Below are 12,810 nucleotides of genomic sequence, written 5' to 3'. Positions count from 1 at the left end.
TAAAACACATCCCCGTATCCACAACCTTGGATAATTCCTGCTCACTGAATATGGCCTTGGGCATGTGGTGTGCTCTGGCTTAGGGACAAGTCAGAGGAGTGTAAAGTCTTGAGTGCTGGGGTCTTTTCTCTGGGAATCCGAAGGCCCCTGCAGGCTGAAGCAACCCAGAACGAAAGGGACTTGGGGAGAGGTCTAGGTCTGCCAGCTGAGTCAGCCCTCAGCTGCCCGACAGTCAAAAACTGTCCCATGAATGACCCCCAAGAAGGAGCTGCTCAGCTAGCCCACACAACTGTGACAGAGAATAAACCATTGATCCACAGTTTGGCTTATCTTGGTACAGCCTTAGGTAACTGATAGAGAAATCCGATTAGCTGAGCTGTTCCTGAGCTAATTCATGTAGCTGTGTCTAACTGAGGGTCAGTTTGGCTGAGAGGTCCAAGATGACCTCAGCCTCCCTCTGTCTGTGGGGAGACGTGGGCTCCCTCTCCCTCCCGTAAGCTAGCATCCTTCTGTGAGCTCTCAGGACTGTGTTCTAGAACAGAAGTTGAAGGCTGAGGGCTGTCGGGGTGACTCAGCAGGTAAAGGAGCCCACCTGTAAGCCTGATGACCTGGCTTCTGTTCCCACATGGTAGAAAGAGAACCGAGTATCACATACACACACATTACCTTCTACATGTATGCTTACACACGTGTGCACACACACAATGAATACACAAATAAATGTTTTAAAAAGGTAAAGTCCTCTTAAGAACTGATCATGGAATCTACATAATGTATTTCTATCACTTTCTATTGGGCTAAAGCAAACCACCTGATTCAAGGGTGCAGAAGTGGACTCCACATCTCAATAATTAGCAGGGATAGTGGGGAGAGGGGAGGCGTGAGGGGGGAAACAAGGCACACCGCAGCGAGCCTTCTGTATTTGCATTAGCAGATTTTAAATTTGCAGGTTCATCCTCCTTGGATGCAGCTCACTACATATGGAAAACAGGAAGGAGATGACTGCGCCTGTGCTGCACACAGAGCGCTCTCCCCTCAATGCCATTCCTGGAACAAGAGAGTGAGATACCAGTTTCCTACATCTGCTTCATGTGCAGTGCCATCAGCCCTCCAGGGGTGACTTAGGGTACATGAAAGGATGCGTGAGGTGACATGCCAGCACCACACCACCTTACACTCCAACAGCCTTGGAGTCTTGGAGCCAAGCCCTGTCAGATGCCAAGACGTGAATGTCCTCAGTGGCAGTGCACAGGAAAGAGGGCGTATGGAGGTACAAACTTCCCAGATTGGCCCACGGGCTTATTCACTCATTCATTCATTTACTCACTTATGCTTGCCTAGAGTCTGTGATATGCTGGGAACACTCAGCACTGGACATGAGGAGTGTAAAAAGGATAGACTTGGGCCAGACAGACATGGGCTTGGCTATTCTTTCCACTGTTTACACACCCTGACTTTGGGGAAGTCCTTGGGTCTGTCTGAGTCTGTTCCCTGTTCTGTGAAATGAAGCTCTCCACTGTGATAGCTTCTTGCCAGGATCCAGAATTACCTAGGAGGCAGGTCTCTGGGTACACCTGTGGAGGATTATCTTGATTATGTTAATTGAGCTAGGAAAACCCATCTTAATGATGGGTGGGACCATTCCTGGACTGCAGAGGAAGAGCAAGCACTAGCTTGCTTTCATCCTTACAGACCAGCCACCTCCAGCTCCTGCTGCCCCAGTCTCCTGCAGTGATGGGCTGTGAATGGAAATTAACCCTTCCTGGCATTTGTCATCCCCTCCCTCCCTCCCTCCCTCCCTCCCTCCCTCCCTCCCTCCCTCCTTTCTCTCTCTCTCTCTCTCTCTCTCTCTCTCTCTCTCTCTCTCTCTCTCTCTCACACACACACACACACACACACACACACACACACACACACACACCTGGCTTTCCACAGTTCTAGGAATCTGAACTCAGGGCCTCAAGCTTGCATGGCAAACACTTTACCTATGGAGCCATCTCTTCAGCCCCAGGTCTCACGTTTTAGAGACTCCCACACATCTTTTTCTTTGCATCCTGGGTTGGGCACCCCCATGGACAAGCCCCAGGCAAAGGTCCAGCTGATCTTGTGTCAGCGTAAGTATATCCACAGGCTTGGGGTGAAGTGCTCAGTTAGCACTTGGACTGCCTGAGTGGCCTTCTCTGCCTCCTGCCCCCACCCCCCCCATGGCTGTTCCCAGTTTCTCTGTCAGAGCAGAAATCTCTGAGGGTAGAAGAGGAGCCAGGTTCACCACCCTGACCCCAGCATCCAGCTCACAACAAATGCGTAGCAAGTCTGAGTTCCGTCCCCTCTAGGCCCAATGGCTGTCCCTGGCACAGGTGTGAATTTTCAGCCAAGATCACGACAGGGGCTGGCAATTATAACTGGCCACGGCTGCCCAATGCCCCCAGTCCCAGCTGTTGTCTTCACCAACCCCTCTATCCCCTCCAGATGCTGCAGAGGGGGCCCTGGAGCCTGTGTGATGCCTCATTAACCTCCAAATGCCATCCCTGTCGCCCCTGTGGGGGGCTGGCTGGCAGGCCTGGCCTTTAAAACACACAAGTTAATTCCTCCTCTGGCACTTGGCCCTGTGGCGCGGCCCCTCCTCCTCCCTTCCTCACACCTTCCCCTCAGGCCTCTTTGTGGCTCTGCTCCCTGCTAGCTGCGCAGCGAGAACAGACTGTACCTAGCAGTAGCAGCTAAATATAGCCCCACATCGGCAGAATATTCCTGGCTGGGGAAACCGGCTGGGGCTGGCAGTGGTGCCAGGGTGACTGGCGGTGACGCTGGGGTACAGAGGGAAGACCCAATGCATCCTGGGAGATGTCAGAGTGGACCCTTTCAGACCCAGAGGCTGATTCCACTGGAACTCCTCCCCCTGGCTTGAAAGGAGCCCCCTTTCTGGCTTCCAATAAACTGTCTCTGTTTTACTGGACCTTTGGATTCTCACCTGTCACACCCCTTCTGAGCCTGGGGGTTGCCCTTAAGAAAATGGAAGCCTCTTCACTCTCATAGTCTAACCTGTCACCTGCCTGTCCTTGCTATCTCCCAAGATTCAGTCCTAGCCCTCCTAACACCCCCCCTCAGCCTCTCCCCTAGAAACAAACATTATCTTACTCTTTTTTTTTTTTTTTTAATGTGGAGCTGAGGATCGAACCCAGGGCCTTGTGCTTGCTAGGCAAGCGCTCTACCACTGAGCCTAAATCCCCAACCTCCATTATCTTACTCTTGCCTGTGACTACATAGCTTAGGCTGGCCTCAAACTCATAGAGATCTGTGTACCAAGGCCTGTGTTGAACACCATGTACACTCCTTGTCCTTATGACTTCACTGCTTATCCCTAGACATCTATGACCCTCGCCTCATCTGGGTCTGGGCTCCAATTCCGACATCTCCATCTAGTCCTTTACACTCCTTGCTGGACGCATTGCTGCCTGACACACAGCTTCGGTCAGTGTGCTTATTTTCTGCATTTCTTTCTCTGCTAGAAGCCCCAGATCGGACGACCCTGCTGCTCTCTCCCTGGTGCCTAGCGCACACCCTGGCCTGTAGTGACCACTCCATCAGTATCTGAATGAACCAGAGGTCTCACCCTGCATTCCCACAAGCTCATAAGCACAGGGTGAGGGGTGTACACTAGAGCTGAAAATGCTGAAGAGAGAAAAAGGGGGTGCAGTGGGTTCCTACAAGGGGCAGACATGCAGGATGGAGCCCCTGACTCTCCCCTTACCCTCCTCTCCTACAGTTACAGGAGACTTCAAAAACCTCGGCCATTTTCAGAGCTCCATGTCCATAGTTTAGATGGACAGCTGAAACTTCTAGAAGTTTCTTCCTTCTCTTCCCTCATAATTTTGGCACAGTTAAAGCTGAATCCTCATCTTAAAATACTTGTTTATTTTTATATGTATGAATGTTTGCCCATGAGTATGTATGTGCACCATGTGCATGCATGCAGTCCCTGTGGAGGCCAGAAGAGGGCATCAGATCCCCTGGAACTGGAGTGTCCATCTGGTGCTGAGAACTGAACTTGGGTCCTCTGGAAGATCAGCCAGTGCTCTTTATTGCTGCATCATCGCTCCAGTCTCTAAGATTGGGTTCTTTAGCTCTGCTCCAGAACCTGGGACACATTGGTCAATCCCTCTACTGAAGCTGACCCTTAACTCACTTCATCCTGTTTCCGTGGGAGGCAGCCTTGACTTTCACGACGATGGGAGAGTGTAGGGCAAGGGAGGATGCAGGGGCTCCAGGCTGCCTAGTGTCTGCCCCTTGTAGAAACTCACTGCACCTTTCTCTTCAGTATCTTAACACATACTCGCTCCCAATCCTTCATCAATTCTGGCGTCCCAACTAGCCAGATGTTAAGAAGTCCGAGTAGGTGTAGGGTAACTACCAGCTTCTAACTTTTGTCTTTGGGGGCTCTGTGCTGGACACCTGGGCTCTGGTGCATCTTTGCCTCTAATTCCTGTCTCCGAGCCAAGCTCACTTGCTGCCACCCAAGGGATCTTGTTAAAATGAAAACCTGAACATGTCACTTCCCTGCTCAGAAGTCATCAATGAACCCACAGCGTCGGTGAGGAGGAGGGGACCAGGGCACAGCAATCTTAGGGGTGGGGGGAGTGTAATCTAGTACCTCTAGGCATTATCTGTTGAGATTCCAAATGCATGTGTCCTGTGACCCAGCCTTTCTACTTCCTGAAAATTACCCTGCAGATACACTCACACCGGCGGAAAATGATGCATGTGTGAGGTTATTCGTGGAAGCACTGTTCATTGTAGCAAATGATTGGAAAGAGGGTACATGTCCATCAGGAGGGGACGAGTGAAATAAATTTCAGTATATCCATAACAGGCATTAAATAAAAGAATGAGTGCGCTCTTTGTGGACTGATATGGAACCATCTTCAAGATGTATTCTTAAGCAAAAGCAGCAAGCTATGTGTACGGTGTGTTTATAACTACCTTCCATGCAAAGCAAAGAAGATAAACACACATGCCCTATTTCCTTGTACATGCATAGCACAGCTCTGCAAATATCCACAAGAAAATTACATTGGTTGCCTTGGGGACACAGGCAAGGTGGCTTGGGGACCAGATGAGGTGAAGGATTGCTGCTAAATACTCATTTGAACTTTTTGAATTTTGAACCCTGAGATGTTCTATCTATTTTCAAAATGACTTAATGTTTTTCAAGTGAAGGAGTCTGAGATTGTCCAGGCTGCACACACCAGCCGCTCACTATCTGTGGGGCTGCGGTGGCTGGGGCCAGGGAGTAGGGCGCTTTCTCCTTAGCGTTTCTGTAATGTTTGATGTTTTCCTGAAATGTACTGCTTTTACAAGGAGGTAAGAATAATGATGTTATGTGTAGGAGAACACAATTAAACTGAGCTCATAGACTAGATTCCTCCCTCTCCTCCCCAAGCCAAACAAAACAAACACGTGAACAAAAACCAAAGCCAGATCCATCACACACACCCACACACGCTGCCCTTCGAATCAACTCGAGCTCCCGAGCCCTGCCAGCCTGGACATGTTGCCTGCCCACGTCCCCATCCCTAGCTTTTACCTATACCATGCCCTCTCCCTGGGTGCCTTCCCTCACCTCTCCATCTGATGCTTTGTTGTTGGATACTTCAAATCCTAATTGTCCCAGCAAATGCCTATTCCACTCCTACAGTCCCACGGGCCACACATGGCATCCAAAAGCTGCCCTGAGGCTGATCTCTCATCTTCCTTCTAGGCTGGGAAAGTGAAATGTTCTGTTGGAATCAATGTTAGCAGCTCTCACTGGCTGTGTGACCTCAGCTTAGTCATCTGCCTCTCTGAGCCTCTGTCTTCACTAGCATTCTCCCAGGGACCTCAGAGACTCATCACCGCCTAAGCTCAGAGTGGACGGGGTGGTGGTGGGGTGGTGGGGTGTGCTGTGCTGTTGTTCGGTGGTGCATGCGCGTGTGAGGGGTAAATGAGGAAGTGTCATTTCATCTTTCCATCAGATCAGCAGCTGTTGTGAGAACAGGACTTAATATACACTTAAAGGAGCTCCTCCAAGAACTCACTTGTTACCCCCAAAACACACCCGGATTGGTTTAGTCCCAAGGACAAGGTGGCCAAGTTCAGACACGTAAGGTCCTTATAGGGTATAGACAGCTGCGTTTCCTGCCTTTCCTTTTTCCTCCTCTTCTTACAGGAGACCCCTCCCACTTTCCCATGCTCTCTCCTCTTCTTGTGTGGCTACCCACCCTCCCACATCTCCAGAGTCTCCTGGAACCCAAGATGCCTGCCTACACATGCTCTGTGCTTCCTCAGCGTTGCTGGGTCAGCAGGTGTGGTGATCTGCCATGGGCTCTGCCTCTCTGGCCCAGTCCCCTACCTCAGCCCCACACCTCACCTGTCTTGGGGTCCACCGTGAAGTGATGCTCGCCATCTAGCACACTGTACACCAGCCGGGCGCTGCTGCCGTAAGTGGGGTCATCTGCATCGAAGGCCATCACCTGCATCACAGACGTGCCTGGGCCCGGGGGACCAAGCAAGACGATGGTCATACAGCGGTCACCTGGAGCTTTGTGGCCCTGTCCCCTCCCCACCCTGGGGAAACCATGAGAGATGACCCTTTGGGAATGTATTGGAGGTCATCGGCCAACCACTTCACAGCCCTGTCCTCACACAGAGGCCCAACCTACTTCCTGACCCCATGGCCTTCCCAGGGACATGAGTGACCATGGAGTCATATCTGGATTTAAGTACCCTTTGGTTCTCAGATGTAGGACTAGCAAAGGAATCTCAGTTTCTCCTCCAAAATGGGCAGAATGCCAGTCCTTGGTCTGCAGGGCAAATGAGAGGGTGGATTTGATATCCCAAGGACTGGGCAGCTAAGGGCAGTCCTTCAAAGGAAGAAGCAGGGGGAACAGTCGTTATCTACATAGTTATGAGGCACAGTCAGAGCTGGGACTGGAAAGCAGGCCCCTGGGGGTGTTTAGTCACTCCATGCCCTCTGGCTTCATTTTGGACTCTGCTACCTGTCTTCCTTCTCTCTGCAGCCACAGAGAGGGCAGAAGCACAAGGCAGCTCGCTGGGCCTCAGAGGCTGGCCCCTGGGCAGGAGGATGGCAGTGGCCAGCTTCCCTTTGGAAAGTGATTAGCCGTAGGCCATGATGCCCCCTTGCCCCTCCCCCTGGTGCCCAGACAGCACTGCCCCCCTCAGCCACACACACTTTTCCTCATGCTCTGCACGTAGGCTGCCGGGGAGAGCATAAATTGGATAAAAGTCCATCAAACAGCGGCAATTAAGTTATTGATTTTCGACGCTGCCTCATTAAACTGGGAGCTTCTCCCGGCCTGTCCCAGAGATGGCTCTAATTTGACATCATGTTCAATTTGACGAAAGCAGGGCTTGGGACGTGAGGCTGGACCAGTGGGGGAGGGGCAGATGGGAACCTTTCCAGAAAAAAAGGGTGGTGGGGGGTGGAAGATCTAGAGAGAGTTTTGGGGGCTCAGGATATGAACCAAAGAGGACATGATGGAAACCCTACCTCTGGGCGATGTTCTCAGCTGGATGCCCTGCTAGGGGCCTGGTTGAGACCCTCCTGAGGCTAAGCTGGGCTCTCTGGGCCAGCAGGCAGCCTGCTGGGAGGTGAGGCCAGTTCACTGCTTGGCTAATGAGAGAGTCTGGAAGTGGTACTACAGCAATTCTGCTGAGCCCAGCCCGTTGCCCGCCTCTCCCGCCTCCAGCCCGGGGCCCTCCATCATTCCAGACAGACACATGTATTTATTTTTCACTCCTTTGCATTTCTCATTTTCCTCTCTGGGTCTCCCTCCCAGCCAAAGCCTCCTGAGTGGGTCCTGCAATGCGCCTCTCTTTGTCGGCTACAGCTCCATGCCAACTACATCTGAGTTGCCCGAAGAGAGAGGACAAGACCTTCCCTGTGTTGATAAAGACCACAGGTTGCCAACTCAGGGCCAAGGGCACAGCCCTGGCTACAGAGGAGGGAAGTAATAACTTCCTGTTGAGCACCTACCGTATACCTGGAGACACAAGCCTCTTATACCATCTAAGTCCGTATGGCATCTCAGAGATGCATGGTGGACCTCCGATGTTACAGGTGAGGAAATGGGCCAGATAGGAAAGAGTTGTCTGAGCGTACAGAGAGAGGACATGGTGGGATTTGAACGCATGACCGCACTATCAAAGCCCTTTTGGGTTCTGGTGTTAGCACAGGCACTAGTGACTTTGGGGAAAGTGGTCTGGTGTGCTGAGCCATAACCACTGATGGACCTTGATGTGAGACATGCCATGAACTCCTTTGTGCCTCAACACCCTCCCAAGCTCCTGAGATCATGTTGAGAATACAAATCGTTTTGTTTCAGAACCAAGAACAGCACCCAGCAGATGTAAGAACTGCAAGACTGCAGATGGCAGTCTCAGGAGGCCCCCTTCAGCCGTGTACAGTCACAGAGGCACTGGAGTGGGGGGACATGAAGTGTCAGGCTCGAGATGGGTGCTCGATAAATAGGGCTGCTGTAACTGTTACGAGGCAGAGTCTCCCTGTCTCTTCCCTGCCGGTTCCTTCCATCCCACAGACAAGTCACAATGCTGGGCTGAGTGACTCCCTGGAGACATGGCTGAGCTCACTCTCTCTCTCTCCCTGACTGCATCCCAGGGACTCCCTCGGGGATGCTGGAATCATTTCCCCAATCCGGGATTCTTTATGGTAGCCATTACAGTTAATGCCAACACATGAGGATGGTGAAGGGTCAGTGATTCACCACGGCTCCCCAGGCCCTGAAAAAAATGGCTTTCTTAGACTACACCTCCCTTTCCACCAGTCAGAAGCCCTCCCCCCAGAATTAGCAGAAGGAAGGGTACCAGCCCAGAGGCAGCAGTGAGATCATCTTGGAGTTGTCCCCAAGGTCAGTGGCCATAGCTTCTACCAAGCATCTTACCATGACCATCATGCTTCCATTTTTTAGACCTCATGTTAACTCTGTGACACAGATACAGGGGTGAGTGGGGAACAAATCTCGCTTTCTGGCTGTTGTGTAAGCACTCACACCATGGTCCAACATCAAGTCACCAATGTGGTGTCAAATGGCCCACAGGATTTCTAAAAGTCAGTGTGTAGCTCTCATGAGTGGAAACACATTGTCAGGGTTATTACTCAACAACACTGATGGCGTTATGCATGCAGAATAATTGCTTCATAACCACCTACTGCTCTGTGAGTTCTTTACATACACCACCAAATGAAAACCACACAAAAGCCTTGTGGTCAGACCTGTGAAGATCTCCAGGGCCAGATCATTAACACCAGTGATCCTAGCATTCAAGGGGCCAAGACCAGAAGTTACCTTAAGTTTGAGACCAGGCTAGGCTACAGAATGAGGTCCTATCTCAAGAAACAAACACACAGACAATCCACTTCTCAGATGAGGAAGCTGAGGCTGTTAGGTGATAGACTTCTTTACCTCTTAGTGCCTCTTTTCCCCACTTGGGAGGCAGGAATCAAGAGTGCTTTCTGCCCAGGTGGGATCCTGTCGAGAACACAGTCCCGTGTTCAGCACCAAGGACAGCGCAATCCAAGTTCAACTGGCCTGCAATGTCAGTGAGGCAGGATTTAAATGAAGGGTGGATCTGATATCAAAACTCATGTGCTCTGCCATCCAACTAGAAGGAGGGGATTGACAGAAGCTGAGACAAATAGGTAAATGAAAGAGGGAAGACTCTGAAAAAGTATAAGGAAGGGGAGAAGAGAGGAAGACAGGAGAGGAAATCCTTAATCTAGGTTATTCAAGTCAACCTGTCCCAGACAGGCTGGGCTGGAGGGAGGGAGGGAGGGAGGGAGGGAGGGAGGGAGGGAGGGAGGGAGAGAGGGAGGGAGGGAGGGAGAGAGGGAGGGAGGGAGGGAGGGAGAGAGGGAGGGAGGGAGGGAGGGAGAGAGAGAGATGGATGGGAGGGCTGCTGTCCAAGGTGCTGCCTTGGCCCTCCTGCTTGAGAGCTGCTTGAGAGCCTAAGTCAAGACAGCACCAGGAAAGGCCACCTGCCTGATTCTTGGATAAACGGGATCTCAGGGCTCAGGTATCCATGCAGAATGTTAAATATGGAAAGTCTGGTCCCTAGAGAGCACAGATTCCGATGGTGCTCAGCCTGGCCGCACATTCAAATCCTCTGGGAGCTTTAAAATAAAACTGACGCTGAGCCTCGTCCCTTACCAATTAAATAGAACTCTGTGGGTGGAGCCCAGGCAAGGGCATTTTTTTTATTAGCTCCCTGCAAGGCTCAGAATGGATGCACAGTGGATCTGAACCAGTAAGGAAACTGAGTAACAGAAGGGCTCAATGACATCCTAGGTCATTTCTCCAGTATGCAGTAGGGAGCGATTCCAACCCAGACCGTCCTGGCCAGGATGTCACCCTCCAGACACTGCACCTGCATCGAAGGTGACATCAGAAAGGACAGCAAGCCTGCCTTGTGCCCCTACGTCCTTAAAGACCCTCCCAGCTGAGGTCAACGAGAGAAGTGGCACCTTCTAAGGGATGATGTTCCTCACACTTCCAGGGAGTGTAGGTAGGCTCTGGCATCACAGTCCTGGGTTACATCCCAGTGTGTCTTCACCCTTACTTACATGCCAAACAAATCCTCCCTCTGTTTGGCCTGTTTCCCTTTGTGTAATCTGAGACTCTGGGGTTTAGAGGTGATGGACTTAAGAGGCCAGTAGGCCGAATGTATAGTGTGTGCTTTGTTTTCTGTTCTCTGGATAGCCAGGAGGCACTTAGAGCAATGTTCTTGGCTCTGAGGAGGAGACTCCTGGACATCAACACCAGAGAGAGGAGACTCGCTTGTGATTCATCTCTGATTTACCCCATAGCTCTGATGTCATCCATCCCAGCTAGTCTCTTAATACAGGCTATCCATGGGGTACAGGAGGCCCCAGCAGGCTCCTGGAGAGGGTGGTGCTGTGTGGGGTGGAGCTGGAAGACAGCAGAGGTCAACTCTCACTCCAGCCCTTCCCTAAGTCCCACATGTGGCCGCAGGAACCCTACCCAGAGGTTCCCTATCTGTAAAGAGTACGTAATATTTTATCCCTCGTTCATCCAAGGATGTGGAGACCCCTTAATGAGATTAAGGAGATTAAGTGCTTTGGCAAAGCTCAGAGTCCTCCCCTGGCTGAGGCAACCAAGTGTCATTATTATGAAGATGTTTCTAATTGTCACCTCACAGCTTCTTTTTACCTCCTCTGCTACCCTGCTGGGCCTGGGGGATACCCTGGGCTCACATTTAGCTTCTCCAACATTTATAAAAACAGAATCCCACCCCCTGCTGCTGCCAGCACCACGTGGAATGCTTTCTATTAAAATTTAAAAACCACTTGTCGAGTCCCTGGGAACACTCGGGTTACGTGCGGGAAGCAAGCCCCTTCTCCAACTCCGCCCCGCCTGCCTCCTTCAGCTCCCTCTCGGATCATCACTTATAATGTGGGCTGGCTGGGCTGGTCTTGACCTTGCTTCTAGCTGCCCAGCTGGGGCGCCCTAATGTAGATGAACGATCCACAGGGGACGCGGGGGTAGGGGTTGGCTGCAAGCAGAGAGGAGGTTGCAGGACGGAGGAGGAGGCCAGTTCAGAGACGAGCAACAGGGGAGGTGTCACAGAAGAGGAGGGGCAGGAAAGTGGTCAGGGTGGAGAGATGAGGGACAGAAAGTGGAGCACAGAAAAGCTGGAGTCACAGAAAGAGAGGAAACGGAATAGAGGGGTACTAAGTAGGAAATGGGGTGGGGGCAGCATGGTGTGAAGCGAGGGACTGAAGGGTGAGGTCTAGCCTTGAGAGGTGAGAGACCCTTTTACAGAGTTTCTGGACTTGTTTCCCTCACCCTAACTTCCCTTGTGGATCCCAGTCCCAGTCTTGCCCACGTAGGCAAATCCTGTGTGTGTGTCTAATACGTTTCCCGCAAAGGACTTTCCTGATACCCCACATTAAAGCCCACAAGGTCTTCTGACCTCTTGGTACTCACTGAGGCCATCGTCATGGAGTCCAGCGACCTTGTTTGTTTGGGATACTGATAATGTGATATCTACAACAACAGTCTGGCCAGTGGCTGAAGGCAAATGGGGTGGACGGGGGAAGGCAGGGGATGACAGAGAGTGTTTCCTTTTACCTCTACCCATTTTATGTTGTGAGACAAGAAATTAAGGGTCTCCTGGAACTCACCAGTTCAGCTAGACTAGCTGACTAGCAAGCCATGGGGACACGCCTGCCTCTGTAGTCCCCAGGACTTGGGAGGTACAACACCGCTTCTGGGTTCCACATGAGTGGTGGGGATCCGAACTCAGGTCCCCGGGCTTGCATTGTGAGCACTTTACACACTCTTCCTGTAACTCACCCACATTCATCCCCTCAACACCAGCAAGGCCCCTGTTCGTTAGACCCCTGAAGGAAACATGGTAGCTTTATCAGCTTTGCACTGGGTGCCTTGTTGGCCCAGAACCCAGCAACAGTGCTCATGCTTGAATGGGTTGTTTTCTTTTTATTTATTTAGCTTTAGTTTTGAATTTTATTCATGTGTGTGTGTGGTGTGCATTGAGGGATCCAGGTGTGCCATGGCAGTGTGCCTGTGGAGATCCAAGGACAACTTTGTGGAGCTGGTCTTTTCCTTCTGTCTTTACATGGATCCCAGAGCTAAAGCTTGGGTCATCAAGCCTCCATAGCAAGCGCCTTACCTGCTGGGCCGTCTTGCCAGCCTTTGAGTAGCTTGTTGGTGGGAGAGACAAGGTGTGCATGGGCATGCTCCTCTCTATCCTGCGGTC

General features: G+C 51.5%; 1 protein-coding gene across 1 annotated transcript in view; it reads right to left on the bottom strand.

Moving 5' to 3' along the window:
• The window catches only part of Cdh22 (cadherin 22), a 64,669-nt gene that overhangs the window by 34,958 nt on the left and 16,901 nt on the right, over positions 1-12,810 (bottom strand). Inside the window, exon 3 of the mRNA XM_036184312.1 lies at positions 6,404-6,523. Within this exon, the coding sequence (XP_036040205.1) occupies positions 6,404-6,523 (120 nt within the window). The remainder of the gene's footprint in view (positions 1-6,403; positions 6,524-12,810) is intronic.

Source organism: Onychomys torridus, chromosome 4 (genome assembly GCF_903995425.1).
Source record: "Onychomys torridus chromosome 4, mOncTor1.1, whole genome shotgun sequence".
Classification (NCBI taxonomy): domain Eukaryota; kingdom Metazoa; phylum Chordata; class Mammalia; order Rodentia; family Cricetidae; genus Onychomys; species Onychomys torridus.
This window is presented reverse-complemented; position numbering and strand designations above follow the sequence as displayed.